This window comes from Vidua chalybeata, chromosome 1 (genome assembly GCF_026979565.1).
Source record: "Vidua chalybeata isolate OUT-0048 chromosome 1, bVidCha1 merged haplotype, whole genome shotgun sequence".
NCBI classification, from domain to species: Eukaryota; Metazoa; Chordata; class Aves; order Passeriformes; family Viduidae; genus Vidua; species Vidua chalybeata.
In genome coordinates this window covers 132,963,685-132,983,471 of record NC_071530.1, presented here as the reverse complement: position 1 = coordinate 132,983,471, position 19,787 = coordinate 132,963,685, and the positions used below count along the sequence as shown (strand labels likewise).

General features: G+C 38.9%; 1 protein-coding gene across 3 annotated transcripts; it reads right to left on the bottom strand.

Moving 5' to 3' along the window:
* Window positions 1-293: 293 nt before the first annotated feature.
* On the bottom strand, window positions 294-18,806 carry ATP6V1C1 (ATPase H+ transporting V1 subunit C1). 3 transcript variants are annotated; one of them, XM_053945466.1, is made up of 13 exons: window positions 18,701-18,806; window positions 15,251-15,430; window positions 13,047-13,114; window positions 11,851-11,936; window positions 11,056-11,150; window positions 7,324-7,415; window positions 6,144-6,242; window positions 4,748-4,816; window positions 3,382-3,474; window positions 3,203-3,296; window positions 2,577-2,674; window positions 1,320-1,446; window positions 294-408 (listed from the first exon to the last, which is right to left on the bottom strand). In XM_053945466.1, the coding sequence occupies exons 2-13, from the start codon at window positions 15,380-15,382 to the stop codon at window positions 313-315; spliced, it is 1,149 nt and encodes a 382-aa protein (XP_053801441.1). In that variant the 5' UTR covers window positions 15,383-15,430; window positions 18,701-18,806; the 3' UTR covers window positions 294-312. The 3 variants fall into 3 exon arrangements, with proteins under 3 accessions (XP_053801441.1, XP_053801457.1, XP_053801447.1); XM_053945482.1 differs by lacking the exon at window positions 18,701-18,806 and adding an exon at window positions 18,613-18,695; XM_053945472.1 differs by lacking the exon at window positions 18,701-18,806 and adding an exon at window positions 18,119-18,485.
* Between the last annotated feature and the right edge of the window lie 981 nt (window positions 18,807-19,787).

Sequence of the window (19,787 nt, the reverse complement as noted above, 5' to 3'; positions counted from 1 at the left end):
TATAAACAACAGTAAATGGAATTAACACAGACCACCATAGGAAAGAGGGATAAGCTTTTCCTTAAATAAATCACTCTGTTTATAAATACTTCAATTCTCTCAATATACATTTACAGACATAGTCGATTAAAAGCTGGTTACCTACACTGCTCTTTAAAAAGAAAATGTCTAGAGATGGACCACAGTGTGTTCAATTCACCTAACATAAGGAGCAAGCATATGATTAGTAGAATGTTAAAAGTATTACTATACTTCAACCTCACTTCTGCTTGTTTACACCAACACTGAGAAGATTGTCATGTTAGGGAACTTTTACTTGAATTCCAGTAAATTACAATCGATCTTGTAGTACACATATGGGTAGTACTCCTGTTGGCTGAGGTTTAAACCTGGAATATCCATAGTTGCCTGCAAATAAAGTTTTGAAACCAGTTATACTCTTACAATTCAGACTCCTATTAAGAAGTAGATAAAATATTCATATGTTTTAGAAGCAAATAGGCCAGGTAAGACTTCAAGCTTAAATTTTCACATTCAAGTGACTGTTTAAATAACAGGTAAAGTTAGAACTTTGACAAATGACTAACAGTATTTTTCAAAAGTAAATACAAAGTGCTTTTTCAAAATCTAAGTAGCTCTGTATCAATAATTCACATCCATTGCTATAGTAAACACAGCATGACTACTACATCTAAACACTGTCAGTTTCTGATGAGAATGTTATAGGGTGCTAAATGATCCAGGATGTTACATAAGTTCAGCATCTTTAACTTTCACCTAAAATTGTCTCACATCCTCTTTCCACAGAAAGGCCTGGAAATACATTACATTCAATATAACATTAAGAATCTTTTCTAATTCAGCTGAACTCATGGTATCTTCAGTTAACCTTTAACTACGAATATCATTGCTTTTCAACACAAAGCAAATTAGTAGAATAAGCCACTCAACAAACCAGTTTTTACACATGAAAATGAGATCTCTACAGATGGAAAGGCTGATTCCATTTTGACAATGATTCAGCCTTCTTCAGCAGAGGACTACTATGCTAACTTGCAGTCTATCTTTCCATCAGTAGTAGGGAAGAATGCAGTAACAAGAAATTACGTGTGACTTTTAAACCAGACAGCTCTTCAAATATATTGGCTGCAACTTTGAATACCATCTGCCTTGCCGAAGTGTAAAACAGAAGCAGCATTTTTTTAAGGAGACAAAACTCTCTGTACTGTGAGAAAATGAAGAATATGGAGAGGTATAGCTTTTTAATGATGCCAATAGACTTTGTTTAAACATACTAGTAGCAGTTAAAAAGTACTTACATCAATGATAGCTGCTGCACTGCTGTCAAGATGTTTGTATAAGTCATACAGAACTTCCCTCAGTTTCTTCATTGTTTTCTTATTAGGCTGAAGCAGCATTGCCTGGAAGTTAACTGGCAAACCGTACCTGAGGAAGTCAAGTAGAAAACCATGGAAATGCTGAAATAAACCATCTTTCATAATTCAGAGCAGAATTTTATTTTGAGAAAGAATCCTATTGCTGAAGAGGAAATTCTGCTGATTTCCATTTTTGCAAAACCATTCTATGTCCACATTTCATAAGGCATCAAAAAAGTAGAACTTCAAAAGTTTAAAATAACAAAACAGAAGCCTAAGTATTTTAAAAATGATTTTAAATCCTTGAGTATTTAGCATAATTCTCAATGTTACCTGAATACAGACTAAATTTTGAACACTCCATTAGTTTACTTTGTTTATGACACTTGGTGGACAATGTACTTAATCCTCCTTTCTAGGAGTGTGGAAACAGCTGCCAACATTCCAGTCAGGTTCAGCTTTCTCCTTTACTCAAGTTTTGTCTTCACAACAAGGCCATAGCAGCAAGAATGCAAGTTCATGTGATTTGTTTTCTTTTTCTCCTCTGCTTTTCTCCATTATGACAACTGATCAAAAAGGCTAAAAACACCTTGCCCTTTACTAACTATGGTAGGAACGTCTTCAATTATAAAAAATTAAAGTCTTTCCTTTGCAGAACAACTACCGCTGTTCTTGACTAGTAACAATACTTGTGGATAGTATGAAGAAAAAAGCAGATAAATTTTCTAGTTAGACTATTGAGTAGTTTAATATTGAAAAATTTAGACTACAAAAGACATGTATTGAAAAAAAGTATAGATTTCATGATGCCAAACTATGTTACTGAAAGCCCAAATAGTTTTTATTCTCAACAATTCAAATTTGCCATTTAAATATAAGATGTATTTAGCTCTTGCTACAAGCAGCTCATAAAGTAACCTAAAAATTAGCAAATATGTCTGCCTGCTCCCCACCCAGTATCTGTAACTCCTAAAGCAATAGTAAAAAGACTATCCAAGGGGCAGATACACAATTATCTACCTCAAATATTTCACAACTGGCAATAAGAGCTATTACCACCAGCTATTCTTACTACCCTACTTTTTGCTTCCTACTTCCCAGGAGAATAGCATTCATATGCTTCAGTTTGGTAAACCCAAACTAGATGTAAATTCTTATCAAGTCTAGGAAGAAAATCACTATTCAAGTCTGCCTCATTACCTTAAAACAGATTCAACAAAAACACGTAACGCTTTCACATGAATCCATGCAATGAAAGCTTCACTGAAATTAACTTTCAGCCACCGAACCAGAGGCCCCTGTGAAAGAAAAGAGGGTGAAAAAAAAAAGCTATTCAAACATCAGAAAAAGACTCAGCCCATTATGCATGTTTGAGCAGCTACTCAATATCTGTACCATGATAATAAAAGACAAGTTAAAGGCAGAGTTCACTATGGACATTATGGCTCAAAAGTGTTTTGATACAAAGTAAAGAGACATTTAATGAGACTTCCCATTGTCCCTTCAGGTCCCCATCTCAGTTGTCATGATCTAACTATATTAAAGATCCTTTTAGTATTATCTGATTATGTAATTAAAAAACTTGTCCATTTTCAAACTTCAAACATTATCAGCTGCAATACCAGCCCTTGGTTCAATGCAGTGAGGAGCTCTTGTGCTGCAGGAAATTCAATTATCCCAGAGTAGATTAGCTGGGTGACAGGATGGCTGTATCATGTCATCCTTACAATGCTTTCTCTGAATCACAACTTCATTAAATTTTTATGTAGCAATAACAAGTCTTAGATGTCTCACATTTCTGCAATGACCAGTTTATTAAGACTTACAAACTGTTTCTTCTTGTCAGTTGACAGTCTATTCATTTCTTCTTTATCGGCTTTCATCTCTTCTTCATTGTACTGGAAGTCACGGACCATAAACCTGCAATTGGAAGTGAATAAAATCAAAAGTGCCTGTCTAGAGACCCTTCAAGCTTGAGACAGAATGCACACAAAATAAACCTTACTTATATTCTCTGGCTTTGTGCTTGAAGTCATCCACTGCCTTCCTGAACAAGGTGACATTACAAAGGTAGCTGTCTTGGTCCTCAAAGAGTACACTACACAGAAAGAAAACAAACCAAGTATCAGAATTAACCAGGTTCAAGTCAGCAGAGATCAGTCACACAGTACCACATGTTGTACTTTATTGCTACAAGGCAAGACATAAACGTAGATAATTATACAAGGTTTAGTTCCCAAATTAAGCACCTCATACAGAATGTAACTGACTGCTCTTAATTACTCCCTTCATAAATGATGGCAGCTTGTAGTTCACATTCAGAGACTTCATCACACAAAACCACTTCATATATTTGTTCAAATTAAAACTTAATTAACAAAAAAAAAGCAACTGAAGCTGGTTTAGCATTTAAACATTTGGACTACAGATTTATTAGAAATGTGTGTTATAAAGAAAAATGAAATTGATAAAAAACAGAAAAGTACACAAAAAAAAGATACATGTTGGCAAAACAAAATGTTTCTTAGGCTGCAAAGATGACCCCTAGATTTACTATTTTATAATTAAAAATAATATTGCTTATTTTGAGGCTTTACCTTAGGAAAATAAAAAGCTTGAATGGATTTAGACTGTTCCTCAATGTCATACTGTCTTCAACACAAGAATTATCCAACAGTTTAACAAATTGCCTTTTCTTAAGCTAGCCCTAGGCCATGGCTTCCCAATAATAAGGACCACTAGCAGGTCTTCCAAATGTGAAGCTATCCAGAGCAGGTTCAGATTTTTTAACTGGCACAGAACCAGTAATATCAGATTTGCCTGCTCAAAACCTCAGTCTGTCAGTTAAAATTAACCACAAACTGATGCTTTGTGCTACATGTGGACTTTAACTTCAATGTGTTAAAATGGTTTAATCTTACCCACCACAGCATCTAGCACCAGCTTGATACCAGGGACCCAAAGAGACAAGCTACCTTTCTTTGTATACAACAAAACCATTTACACTTCCAGTTGTCCATTCTGTGAAATTTTTCAAAGAGTTATACAACTTGCTTCAAGTCCTGTGAATACAGACCTAAAGCTTACAGGCCAGCAGCCAGCATTTGTTGGTTATCTCCACCACACTCCAGCTGAATATATCTGACCAAAACTAGATTAACTTTTCAATCCTCTTACTCTTCTCACGTAAGTTTGATAACCTTGTTAACCCTAGAGTTCATTTGAACACTTCCTCAATTATTGGATCAGATTTGGTCAGATAAAGCTTGACAAGTTTTTCACCAATTTTTAGAATTCGAAGTCTTTCTAGATAAAGAACACTCCTGAAACACAGCACATGCAAATATGAGATTTAGCATTTAACAACTTACTTGCTGGAACGTGGTACAACCATCTCTGCTAGTGTTTCATACTGCTTAACCCAGTCGTTGTAATTTAACCTAAAGAATACACAGGTTACTGTTAGACTTTAAATCTGAGATTAATGGATCAGGGTTTTTTTTAAAGGGAAAAACATTTAATCATCACATCTTCCATCTCAGGTGTAGGTTGTCAGAAATACACAAGACTCAAGAAACGCTCAGTTCTCCTTATGCTGTTTTTATAATTATTGATAAATAAACTACTGTGACTGCAAAAGTAACATATTTTCAGTTTTCATGTCAGTTTGCAAGTGCAACATTTTTTAAATCAAAGAACTATGAAATTAAATCATCATTAAGTACAGCTCTCAGGAGACCAAATGGAATTAACTGTCAAAGTTAATCAGAAACTCCTCATCCAACTCTGCTCTTTTGAGAAGAGGAATACTTCTTCCACAATTATAATCAAGTCCCCTAGAGTCCTACACTTGCCTGAAGGACTGAGAATTTTGGAAGCCCTGCCTTTCTGTAGTTAGCTGTGAAGAGGTTCCATCCTTTCAACAGCAAAAACAAGACAAAGAAAAATAACAGCTGAGATATTCTAACCACCTGATTTCTGCTAAAGCCTCTGCAAAACTGGTTTTCCTTCACCAGAGTTTGACATGTGACAGACTCTAATGGCTCCTGTGGTAAAGAGAGCCAGTGGGCTTTTAATAAACTAGAAGCTCTCTTTTGCTTGCAGCTCCAGTCAAGGGCCATTTTTGTAATTTACAACAGTTTTGAGGGCATCTGTATCACCACTTTCTTTGGTCAGGGGAAAACATGAGGTTTCTGTTGTTCAAACATTTCAAATAAGACCAGCCTGTTCCACCAGCAAGCCACTGACAGGACATAAGCAGGGTTACAATGGCACAGACTTAGTTAAGCAAAAAAATAAAATAAAAAAAAAGTCAGTGTTCAGGCAATCTAAAAACATGCAGAGCAAAGCAGTAGAGTTCACTCACTTAGTGGTGAAAGTTGGCATAGTTGTAACCAGGATAATTCAATGATTAAGCCTTCTAATGTAAAACAAGTCATGTTTTTACTCAGCACTTATTTTCCTAAGGACACCATCTGGAACATGACTAGTCATAGCAAACACTGGATAAGAGACATAAATCTAATTTCCAGTTTCTTTAGGAAATTCATGAGCACTATGCAGTCCTTATAAGAAGTTTTTGTGAACAAAGGAATGCAGGCACAGATGCTCACTTATCTCTCCTGAGCATCTTGACAGTTCTGTTTGTTCATCCAGGAAAGCCCCCAGTAAATTCAGATGTCATTCTTACAGTATTATAGAGCTGTGAGATCTATTATTTGATTTATATTTCTTATTGTATTCTGCTCTTAGGAAGAATAAACTTACTTCGGCACAATCACTAATAACGTGACCAAATATTCTGAATCAAGTACAAAGTCCTCTTTCTTTACAATATCAGCAAGACTTCTGGTTAGCAAGCTTCCCCTGCAGAGAAACAAAGACAGCCAGAACAATTACATGTTTAAGAATTGAATTTGTCTGGATAACAGTTTCCAGTGCTTGGCAATATAGCATTCTCAAAAATACATTTTACCTACACGATTGCTATTAGCAGAGCAAACAAATGTCCTTATATGCATTTTATATCTCACTGTCCAAAGTCACTGACATTTTTATCAGTAGCTCCACTGCCGTGTGTCATTTCCATATTCCAAATATGTCACATGCTTAAGTGGCCAACTTGTCTTTTTAGAAGTTATTTAAAATTGCAAGAACCATTAAAACCATTAACTGTTGATTCTAGCACACGGAGCCTCAGAGTTATAACTAATGTAGTCCAGATCTACATGCAGAACATCAATAAAAACTTAAAGCCATGTATTTCCTCGTATTCATAAAACAGCAAGAAGGCACATAGGTTTAATTGGCATTCAGCCGACAAACTGCCACGGCTTAGCACAGAACTTATGTCTCACTCCTTGAAGAGCTTGACACGTACTGTCATTGGCATGACCCATGGTTCTGAATCAGCCAGCAGGCTTGTGCCATTCACTGTAATGGCAGGGTTCAGGCACATTAATCAACCACATTTGCACAGAAGAACAACTGTACTGCAACTGTACTTCAAAGAATCATCACACGTATGTGACAAGACAACACACAGTCCTTGTTTAATTTATTATCCGGGTGTACACAACAGCTGTCTTTGCAGGTAAATTCTGAGGAAAGAAAACCAGGTAAGATGGTGTGAAAGAACGACTTTCTTATTTAGACAAGACACCTAAGTAGCAGCATTACCACTAACAGCAAGCTCCTCTCAGAAGTTCCAGCAATTTATGCTATTTGCACATGCTTTTGTGACTTCTTAATTGCTTTTCAGTCACAGGTAAGTTAATACCAACCAGACAGCTGGTAATAAATGTTCTTTTATGACAGCTGCTCTTCAAGACTGCTAAACACCTCAAAAATACATTAAGCTTAGAGCCTGTATCACTCTGCATTTCCTTAAATTTTCATGATTAGATAACATTCCTGCACTACATTAGCAAAAAATAATACAACTTACGCATTCTTTCTTTCCAAATTCTGAAGATTCCCTTTCAGATTATTGTATGCCGAGGCTCTTGCTTTTAGATCATTGTCAATCTGGTTTACTCCCTTAAAAACAAAAAGAAAAGGAACTGTGTCTAAAGAACTAGAATAGAACTTATGTTCAGTTTGCCACTGCTGTTCAAGTAATCCTGGAGGATGGATTTGAGAAGGATGGCTTAATTAGTATGATTGCCAAAAATGATTCATTCCCAGCTAGATAACTTGGCAGCAAGTGGAAGAATACAAAACAAAAGAAGCACTTTAGTACATGTTGAACTGCCAACCATACTCATATCGGTGTGTACCCTATACAAGGAAGTGTTTTAAAATCAGCCTACTCAGTAACAGCTGGGTAAGTGCAAGAACATGGCAGTGTTGGTCTGGGATTATAACGCTGCCTACTGCCTCCTTCACTGCCTCCTCACCATAGTAAGGAGGCGCAAGCATGAAAAAATTCCCAGGGAAAGGTTTCTGAACGCTGTCCAGGGACTCTCCCTTTATATATACTTAGACCACTGACAGAACATTTTATTTGCATAAAACACTTTAGCTTGGAGATCCAGATATGATTTGGTTTCCACAAAATAAATTTCTCTTAAAAGCAAGACCACTTAATTAAATAGCAACCTAGTTTATGGTAACACCTAAGTTGGCTTGTCTGTAGCAGGAAGTCATCAAAAGCCTGAACATTCTGTAAGTTTCATGTAGCAACACATTAACAGCTTGCACCTTTAGAGATACAGAAATCCTTTAGACAAAATACTCTGAAAATGACAAAATTAAACAAGTAAGTACTTAAGGCTATTTAAATCCTTTGACTGATACAACCTTTAGCAAAGCAACATGCAGAACATTTCAGCAGGTGTCACACAAGGAATATAACTTCATGAAAACTTTTTAATACTACAAGTAACACCAGCACCTTCTTTTTACATCTAGAGGACAGCATAAGGGGAACATTAACCAGAAGATATTAAACTAGTATCTTTGTGCATTTCAGCTCTTCCCCAGACTGACAACCTTTTCCAAGGATCAAAACTTTCAACAACAGTATAACTATGCATTATTAATTACAAAACCCAAAAATCTTCGATATCAAATACTGCCTTTACAAACCAGTTTCATTCAGCATTTTCTACTTAACAATACTCTAATTGCTCTCATTTGTAGAGTCAGTAGTCTTTTAAAAGATGACTGCTTAGACAAAAACCTGTTACCGCTGCACTGACTGAAATTTATTGTAAAGACAATCAGCTTCGCTTCCTACTGAATGTTAGAGAATACAGAACCACAAACCTCAGTGCCACAGAAGAGCTCTTGAAAATAAATTTTTGTAAAATCACCAAATGAAGCAACAATACAAACTTCCTTTTGCAAGTAGAATTGGTGAATAACTCACAAAGGTCATTGCAAAAGGAGGCAGACTCACAGTATTGCTAAGGAAAGTGCCAGTCTAACATAGTGAGCCTATTCCTACACGGAAGAATCCCAGATATTTAAACCACTTAGGTAATCATTGGCAATACATGAGTGTCTTGAGCTGTTTGCACTTCAGTGCATGCCTGGGTTGCTGAAAAGGTTGGACTAGGGTACTAAAAATATTGAAGTTGTCTCCTTGCACAAATTTGATCACTAATTTCAAATTCAAAGAATGACTCAAGTGACAGCTCTCACATAGCACAGATGCCATCTCAAAAGTCTTCTGTATTGACATTGGGACTCACAAAACTTCTGGAAGTTAAAAGCTGAAAAAACCTGATGGATAGTTTTAGCAGATATAATTTTATTTTAAATGTTTCTGACACTGCTGCAATTTCCTCTCAACTGACAAACGCCCCACTGCAATTGCCATTACTCATTTTGACAGACATCAGAATCTGCTGCCTGAGTGAGTGAGGATGATACAAAACCGTACAGGAAAAGGAGTAATTCATTATTTGACAAACTTTTCAAATTATTTAACATCAACCTGTCAAGAGGCTTCACAGATTTTAATTACTGTAGCTCTATCAATTTTCCTCTATCTTCACTTTGGCATGTGATTACATGAAGATTTTATCTTTGTCAGGACTCTTTCTGCCTTGGGACAAAACTGTTTCAAGTCCTGTGATATGATCTCCTTGGGGTCATTTCTATAGTAACATAAGGCATCCTCAGTCATCTTCCTTCTCTACTTTATGGCTCACAGTTGAAAATATTTTATAATCTATTTGAAATCACATTTATGACACAGGTGTCCTAAAGCTGTCCCTATAGAATACAAGCACAGCTAAACATGAAGCAAAATGGAAACCCCCAACAAGATGACTCAGGCTGAACTCCAGCAGACCTGTTTATCTACATTTACTATCCAACACAACACGTCCATGAGGTCCCTAAAGTAGATAAAGAATGTAAGACAGCTAAAGTTCAGGTTCTAGAGCTTTGTTGAAGCAGATTATTTATCTAGCAGACTCTGGGACACAAAATAATATGCACTGAATATTTGATAATTTTCTATAAGGGGCATATCTCTTCATGTCCTATGTTTCTTTTTCAACAAATTTATCTTCTACAAAAACAAGTGCTGTACTATAACAGCTGTAAAAAGTTCAGTGCTTCATTTTGGTACCTTCTTCTGAAAAAGCAAATAGTATGTGCTAGTGTCAGATATTAAGATTATTATTTTATATCTGTGAAATATTTTTAATGTGCAAATCTTCAGAGCCATACAATAGCCAGTCATCCTTTAACAACAGGCCACACTGCAGGTGTTTTCCAAGAATACTTACTAAATGTAATTTGTGAAATAAATTCAAGATACAGTGATAGTCCCAAAGAAAATATCAAAAATGAAAGTACTAATTGCATTCTCAGTCAGCTTTGTACCACATATTAAGATTTTGTAATCTCTGCAAAAAAATTAATGTAATAGTTTCAGAAATCTGCAGTTATAGCAAAACCCAAGTCTGTCAGCACTTACCCCCATCTCAACCCCATTATAGTCCCTACACATCCACTACCAAAGACTGACTGTATAGGTACCCAGAACAGCCTCTTCTTTTTTCCAAGTTATATATTTCCAGTTAGTAACACAGGCAGTTCAAGAGCCAGTCTGCAGATTACAGAAAACAGGGAAGGGAAAAAAACAACCTGAAGAGGTTGGGAAGATCTTAAAGCAAGGACTGTCTACAGAGAATTCTCTTACTGTCTAAATCAGCCAGTCGCTGCTGAGAACCCTGTATAGGCTCACAAGAAAGTAAAATGCAAATTAAACTCTCCATGTATGAAACACTTTGCCAAAGATGAGAAAAACGCATGACAACTCTCAAATCAGCTTTCTTTACATCTAACAATGAAGGCTTATTTCTCTCCTCACAACTGAGTTCCACAGCTTTCAGAATGTAAATAAGTTCCCTGGTTCACTGCTAACAGCCCACAAGGTTTGAGAACATCAGACAAACAATATGCTAGTACAGCAAAATGAAAACATCATTTCCTGGCTATTTATTTGTTAGCTCAGTGATCTTAGGAAACAAAAATCAGCAAAGACAGCATGATGGCCTTCAGGGAGCACTCTCCAAATTCTAGCCACATCCTAATGTATTTATTGGGTTACTAACTGTATTGTTAGCTGACTAAAACAGACAAATTGTTTTGAGAGCAAGTTCTGTGCATAAATATCTCAAGTTCAAATAGGGAAGTTTTATAAAACAAGCTACCTTACCTTTGCAATAATTTCTGAAATATTCTTCAAGGATTGCTTGATAGGGTATTTGGCCATATCCCATTGGAACCTTGTTATATAGGTGACCAAGTCAACTAGAATTTTAAAGAACTTTGTTAAGATTGACAATAAAAAGACTACTGCATTATATTCTATGTAGAACTGCTCTAACAGAAGAGAACTGTAACAGACTGGACCTTCCCATATGTGGACCCTGTTGCTTAAGATATTTGCAAATTAACAAGTTGTAAATTATCCATGACCTCTGTCTTCTGATATTGCTTTCACCACCTCTGTAGACTGTAAATGACATTTACTACTAAGTCAAGGATGGCTGGAGAACTACAGACTTTTTGCTCTGTGTGTGAAAAATGGGTGGGAGAAGGGAAGGTTATGACGGCAAAAAAGGCAGTAATGACCATGCAGCCCCCTGAAATGACAGGTTTGTACAGCTATCTATAAAAGACACTACTCCAAGCCCTTATCCACTCATACTAGCCTCTCTTGCATCAATACAAGTTGTGATAATTCTATTAAATAGCTCTGAAAATAAAATATTGGTTCAGAGAAAAGTGCAGCTCTTTACAGAAAGAAAATGCACACTGGCACCCCAAATTCTTCTCAGCAGGGCTGCTCTTGATCCGTTCATGTCCCACCTGTATTGACACTGAGGGTTGCCCTGACCCAGCTGCAGCCCCTTGCACTTGGCTTCTTTGTACCTCAGTAAGTTCCAGGATCATTGCCTTCCCTTCTACAGTTTTAGAATACATTAGGATATCATGGTTAATACGTTACCTCCATTGGCCAGAAGATTCTCCTGAACTTTATCTTTACTGTCTTCCAGCACATCAGCCATATATTGGGCCACCTTCTTTACAACACTGAAAATTGGAAGATAAAGATCAAAATATATTTAAAAAAAAAAAAACAAAAAAAAAACAAAACCCCAAACCTGCCATTTGAAAAATACCATTCATAAAACTCATTTTAAATTGCCTGAGATTGGTTCAAAAGTGACTGGATCAAACAAGATGAGGACTGCTCTACATCCAAACTTTCTGAGAGCACAAGCTGGGCTCAATATCTGAAGGAGACCAACTTCTCAGTATTCCACAACTTATTTAAAATCTCTACTGCTGCTACCAATTCTCAACAAGGTGAGGCTAGCTCCCTCACATTGGTGTTGACTTCAAGTGAAAAGTCACTAGACTGTAAATTTTTTTTTTAAGTCTGTTGTACTTCCAAAATTCTAACCCCCTTCTAGAAACAGGTAGAGAGGTAGAAGTCAAGAGTAATACAAATTAAACACAAGGTTTAGTTTGACAATGCAATCTGACTCTCAAGACCTGCCTTCATAAGTGAAAAGATACGTATATTATTCACACGTGCCAGGCCAAATAGTTTTCTTTTCTATTTAAAAATGTCTACTTAAGATTTCTCTCCTTGAAACAGAAGATGGCTCCATGAGTTCTGGTCTGAAATTTTGCTACTTTTGCTCAAAATCACTTTCAAAACCAACCTGAAAGTTGGTTTCTTCAAAATGAATAGGTTTTGCATTTTAATATTAATACTTTTAAGTATTTCTATGGATTAGGAAATTACAGGGTTACTTTCTCAAAGTGTGTAAACAGTATTCCTATTGAAAGAACAAGCTTTTACTTCATTTCATCACCACTTCCTGTATCTGTCTGGGTCAATTCTTAACAATTCTTCAGGACCCAGCAGCACACAGCACTACTGTAGGGAGAACCATCATTCATCAATGCATATGTTCCACTATTCCAGAAGAAGTTCAGATTATTTTTCTTTTTTCAAGAACAGATACTGTTAAAACCAGCATCTTAGCTTTCTTAAATCTGAGCTTGCTGACTGCCTGCAGAGGATCACTGTGATACAAAAAATCCTGCAAATAACCTGTGTATTATTAGGACTCAGCAAACCATCGCATTATTATTCTAATACTTTGCATCCTAGTAAAAATAAACTGTTACCTCTCCACAAATGCATCCAGTTTAGCCAGCTCATCTGACAAACCAACCAAAACATCCAGTGTGCCAACCTAGATGCAAAGATCAAAATGCATTAGCACATTTATATAAATATAGAAAGATAAAAACAGCTAACAGTAAAAATTACATCTCTCAACAAGTATCTCTGCAGAACTACATGAAATGCTGGACTCTTAAGGTTTCAGACATCTTGATTTACCAAAGTCACACTCTGTTTCACTTGTTAGATACCATGCTCCCCTTAAAGCACCGCAGGATCAAATCTAACTCACTAGCTTGGTGCTCAGCTTCAGTTCTGCAATCCAGCCATCCAAAACATGTTAAAACAATGTCTACGCTATGGACTGGCTGCATTTTCCACAAGGCAGTTGCTTCAGCGTTTAATTCACTACTTTAGATCAAATGTCAAATTTCACTGATCATGAATCTCAGCACTGGAGGGAACCTGGACATTGAAAACTTTGACAATACAAGAGTACTGCAGCAGTAAGACCAACAAGAGTCTCGACTTTTTGCATCTTGGGTAATAAAATATCTAGCTTGTCTACAAGCTTTTGCTCTTTCTTCCCTTCTATAGAAAACACTTTCTTCCCCAATCTCATGTATCTCGAGTACACATTTCTCACTGAAATATTACAGTATTTCATTTATTCATATAAGTTAATCTTCTGTCTAGCCAAGATGGTATTAACATTTAGCATACTTGTAGCCTAGTATCTACTTTCTATATATCTGATCACTCAAATTCACATTAGTCCTTTTCTGTTTAGCTTTGAAGCAGAAAGGAGCAGAATTACTTAAGAAATATCACACCAAATGACTCTCCATGCCCCACCTTCTTGTGGGTCACAAGCAGAATAAGGAAGCTCATTTTAACTAGTCACATATTAGCCTCAGGACAAGCAAGTCCTTAAGCAATAACACTGCTGTTCAGTGGAGACTAAACCACTGTTTAAATTAGTTTTAACTAAAGGATCTCACTGCTTAAACAGTTTTACCAGGTCTGCAGAAGCCAGACTATTTCCCACTGTACATAAGGTAAATTCAGCTTCTGCTCCTTTTAGGAAGCAGAGTAGAAGCAAAACAAATTGTTTCTAACCCTGATAGACCCCAACAGTTTTCAGTAATAACTCCTCTAAAAGCTTCAGTCACCCTACAGTTTGAAAGCCATCCTGACTCATGTCCAAGGATATCTGGGGAGGAGACAAACATTTGTTCTAGTCCCTATTCTAACTCAGGACAGTCCAAATGTGAATACAAGTTATGGCAGTTTGAAAACCTTAAAAGGCACAGTGAAGCACTCTGTGCCCTGGGCTCATTCCTTAGCAGAGACAGGAAAAAGGCATTATGCCACCTGAACTTGATCCACTCTGTAGACAAAGAGTGATGGCACTTTTCTCCTCAATTTTGTAAACTCTGATGTGCTTTCAGTATGTTAAACTGAGCATTGAACAAATTCTTGTTGAAGAAACATTCAGGCACCAGGAAAGACCTTTTCTAAATGAATACACTGGCTCATAACTTTTCCATATCCTGATGATTGTATTAAACCAAGATTAACTACCTTCAGATTTTGTTACTGTTTGCTTCTCACTGAATAGTTCAAACAGGTTTTTTTTTTTCCACTTTCCACAACACATTGGCAGGTCACACTGGAATGCTCAGAGATAAACCACTGCTCTAATAGAAGAATGCTACTTCTGGATGGAGAAAAGGCAGAGCAGCTCTTTGATCAACTCCTGTATTTTAATTTGAACCTTTTCACTGTATCTCAGACAGAGAAAAGGAGCAGACAATTCAGACGGGAAAAAATTTAAAATACCTTTTTATAAAAGGCAAAACAAAACAGTCAAAGGAAACTCTCAATAATCAGATCACAAGTTCCTGTTTTTCTTCTCCAAGTAACTGCTACCACCATGATATCAAGACTACCATCCTCAGAAAAAAACTGCTTTATTTGCTGAAAGAACATAGGTTGCTGAATCTTGAAAACTTACAGAGTGAACAACTAACTTAGAAGTTCAGAAAAAAAATATAACCATTGTCTGAATTATTTCTTAGATCCACACATAAACATCAAGAGAAGTCAGCTGTTCTCGCTAAAACATTTGCAGGTTTTAATCTAGAGAAATAAAGATGGTACAAAACAAACACACTTCTTAGGACACAACACGGGGTTTACATACCTTCAAGTCCGGAATATTGAACTTTGAATTAGTGGAAAGATTGTTATGTTTTGTAGTTGCTGCATGTAGCTTCTCCCATGTCTGTTGACAGGTCTTTTCCCCAGGAGCAGAAATCAGCCAAAACTCTGTCATTTTTGTGCCTTTATCTTGATAGTTGATTCTGAGGATAAAGGCAAGATGCTAGCAGAAGGGAAACAAGGGAAAAAAGAAAAAAAAATCTGCCATTAATACAGCAGTCAAAGCTTTGCCTGAAGAAAAACTTCTCATTCTGTATTACTAAAGTGCAGTTCCAGTCACTGTAAGAGATTTTACCAGTAGTATCATGCAGTTTCAAATTAATTTTTTCCTATCTTCCAAATCACATTTACACAGTTGGAAAATATTTTTAAACTGCCTATCCTGTATGTTAAAGTGGGCTGAGTTTGCAACATTAGCACCTTTCAACTGCAATCTCATAGAAAGTTAACAAGCAAACAATCTAACTGAAAAGGAATCAAAACAAACAGGGTCACAGCTATACACATTTTCCAGTGTCTGTACAACAAATAACTTTTTCTGAAAACAACAGAAAAAATAAGAAAAACCAAACAAATTTCAACTCTGACATCTCTTTTCCAATCACTTTTCAGATTAGGACAGTGTTTTAAAGTAAGTAAATGCCTAAAATTATTTAAATGTAGTAAAATCTAGTTTATTCTTTCAAGTAAAGAAGCTACTCCTGGCAGCTAAAAATTTCAACAAAAAGGAGAACACTTTCTAGTATTGATATCTGTGTTATTACTGCAGACCATCAATAAAATTACACATACTGGCATTAGTCAAGAAAGTGTTGGTACTAAATACAAATGATGTTGTTTTGCTTTGCAGACAAGCTCAGGAGGTTAGGAGTATACATGTTCTTTTGTCACTAAGAAGCAGAAACAGCTGGTTGAGAGTTACTGGATGTTTTTAATAAGGGAATGAAGAACAAAATCAAAGAGTACCTTGACAGAATCTAAATGTCAATTTCGATATCTGCAATGTCTTCTGTAGCACCTCTGAATGAGTAGAGACTAACCTACATTTCATAAGCACAGACTACAGCACTCAATTTTTTGAGGGAGAACAAATCAAATGTTGTATTTGTTAGAACTAGTATGTGGTAGCAAACTTTGCCCAAAACAACACACATAGATCCTTCATCTGTGTATTTATTCTAGGGGTAGCAAGTTATCAAGGGTGTTGAAATTCCAGGTAAGATATAGGCCTGCCTGCTGCTTCTTTTGCTCAGCTACTCAGGAAGCCTAAAGCTGAAGTTTACCAGCCATTAAATCACCATCATGAAGCACAGCCTGGCATAGCAGCCATCCATCCCCCTGGGCTTAAGGGGCCTCGTTTTCAGCAGGAGATGATGACGCCCAGTTCCTGAGGCCCTTGACAGCACACACTCAGTGACATCTGGCAATGCACCACCAGGCACAGCACAGCAGTGCCACAAACCCCAAGGCAGACAATGCCAAGGCAGGTATCTGAGGTAGCTGAGAAATCAAAATATTTACAAGACCAGACACACAACATCAGTTATCACCATGCTACAGGGCTTCGTTGTTTAGCACCAACTGCAGTATCTCACATAACGGGTCTGCACAGGAGGGCTATTACTTACTGATGATTTGGAACAAAACAAATTTTCCTCTTATTCAGACTACTATGATGCATTATCTTCCTTAATGCATGCCAGACTTGGCACAAGAGAGGTTTTCCTACACTCCACTGAACTCTGGCCCTATAAAAGGGTTACACTAAACTTCACCTACGCAGGGAGACACCACTACAGCTGACACACACTCTCAAAGTGTTGAAGATTTAAATTGGTTTTGTCTGGATTTAACTAGACTAAGACTAGAAAAAGTTGTAGAATAAATGTGGATAAACAAACTAAATGGTGACAGCAGCAACTTGCAAATATCCAAGTAAAAGACAGAAAAGTGGTAACACAGAAATCTAGGATCCTATTCAGGAAGACATAGGGAACATTGCATTCTCATGTTTTCCACAAACATCAATACTCTCTAAAGAATATTTATAAAATTTCCAGAAATGGCACAGAGGAAACAGTTGTAGCACCCAGGAATCACTAAGTCACTGGACTTCCCTTCCTCCCTCACCATTTTCTGTCTGTGTGGTTGGTTTTCTTGAAGCTCTGCTCCATTTCTAATAGTCATGGGAAGGAAGATGATTTCCTATTTCAGATAAAATTGAGGTATTATGGGGGAACAAGGGAACAAAAAGCTTGGTAGAAGAGTTTTAAGTGTTTTTTACATGAGGGGCCTTGAAACCAGAACAATGGAGACTACCAAACAAGAAGTGAAGAAAGGAGAAGTGCTACAGAAAAACAGATACAAATGCTGGTCAGACAAAAAATACATACAGACCAATTGCAAAGTGAAAGCCAAGCAAATTAAAGAAAAGAACCACAGGATAAAGCAGGAAATAGCAAGTGTTCAAAGTAAAACCTAGAATAAGCAGTAAGAATGGGTAGGTTATTCACACAACATACCTCTATGACCAGGACTTTTTTGTGAAATACACTGTTTCATCCCTATGTTACTAGAAAAATGGATTTCCAAAGAAAAATATTTCATGCAGTATACTACAACCTAAAACAAAACTCATGAATAAGTGCTTTCAGTGCTGTACCCAGAAAAAGAAACAGCGATGTCGAAACAGAATCTCAACTACAGCACTGCATTAAAAAAAAAAACCAAAAAAAAAAAAAAAAAAACCCAAAAAAAAAAACCAAAACAAACAAACAAACAAACAAACAAAACAGGGCAAGGGGCAGGGGACAATTGCTTCTATTTAGCTCAATAGGAAATCTCAATTTACCGATGCGGCTCAGCACTAAGTCTCTAGAGTGTCACTTCTTCAAGCTCGTTTTCAGAAATCACTTCTGCTGCTTGGCCTCCACGTTCCCTAAGCAGAAGCGGCCACAACCAGGCAGCCGGGGAGATTGCGCCGTGGGGAGTCCCCACGCTTGTGCGGAGGCGACCTGGGGCTGGCGCCGGGAGCGGGGGGCGCTGCCCTCGCTCCCCACGGAGCCGCCGACCCGGATCACGGGGATTAGATGGCAGTTCCCACAGCCCGGCAGCCGCCGGTTCGGGCTCCCCGGGCCGCGCTGTCCCTTCGCCCTCCCCGAGGTAAACAGCCCCCGCAGCGGCAGAGCGGTGGCCGGGCGGCCCTGAGGCCCCAGGGAGCCGCGGTGCCGCCGGGCCCGGCCGGCGCTGCCCTTCGTGCCGGGCCCTGCGCAGCCCGGCGCGGGTGAGGGCGTGCACCGGGGGAGGCCGGGGAGCTGCGGCAGCCGCTCGGGGTAGCCCAGACACTCGTCCGTCCGTCCTTCCTTCCTTCCTTTCACCGTTCGGTCCTTCCTTCCCTCCCCCTGCCCGCTCCCGGGCCCGGCCCCGCCGTTACCGTCACTGCTCCATCCCCGGCGCCGCCGCCCGCTCACCCGCCGGTGGGTCACGTGACCCGCGGTCAGCTGACGCCGCCGCAGCGCCGGGCACGAGGGGCGGGAGGAGGCGCTGTGACGCAGCTGCGCAGTGACTGCCGGGTGCGCGGGGGCCGCGGGTTCGAGGCCGGCCCCGGCGGAATCGCTGCTCTCCTCCGTGCTCCGCTATCGCCACGGGCACCTCAGGGCACCGACTGCCTCAGGGCCCGGGCCACTTCTGAGTAATCTGGGCTTGATTAGGGAATTGGTGTGAAAACCACATCTAGCCCAGGGCGGCCCTGTGACAAGAAGGCCTTGTACGATTCTGCCCTTCGGGCAGAGAGGATGGTCGGGTTTGAAGGCCTGTGTGTTTGTTCTTGCTGCGGCCAGTATATTTTCCTCAAATTACAGAAACACAGGGTCAAGGAAACATTTAGTCTGGAAATGACCTGTAGGGTCATCGAATCCACCGCGTTGAACACCACCACGTAAACCAGACTGCCACTGAGTGCCACATCCAGTCTATGAGCACCTCTGGGGATGGTGACTCCACTACCTCCCTAGGCATGGGCAATCCATTCCGATGCTTAATCACTCCTCCAGTGAAGAAGTTCCTCCTGATGTCCAACCTAAACCTCCCCTGGCACAGTTTGAGGCCATGTCCTCTTATACTATACAGCCTGTTCCCTGGGAGAAGAGCCCGACCCCCACCTGGCCTCAGCCTCCTCCCAGGGCTCTGTCGGGAGCGGTCACGGCCGAGCCTCCTTCGCTCCAGGCCAAACACCCCCAGCCCCATCAGCCGCTCCTCGCAGGACTTGAGCTCCAGACCCTTCACCAGCTCCTTGTCCTTCTCTGGACTCGCTCCGGCTCCTGAATGTCCTTCCTGAATTGATGGGCCTGGAACTGAGCCCAGTACTCGAGATGTATCCTCATGAGTGCCCAGTGAAGGGGAAAAGATCAGCTTTGGGAAAACACACAGTGCTGGAAAACAGAGTGTACTTCAGGGATCACAGCTATGGAACGTGTGCTGAAATGCTTTACTGCTGTCAGTCTGCAGTGAAGGGCTTGAGA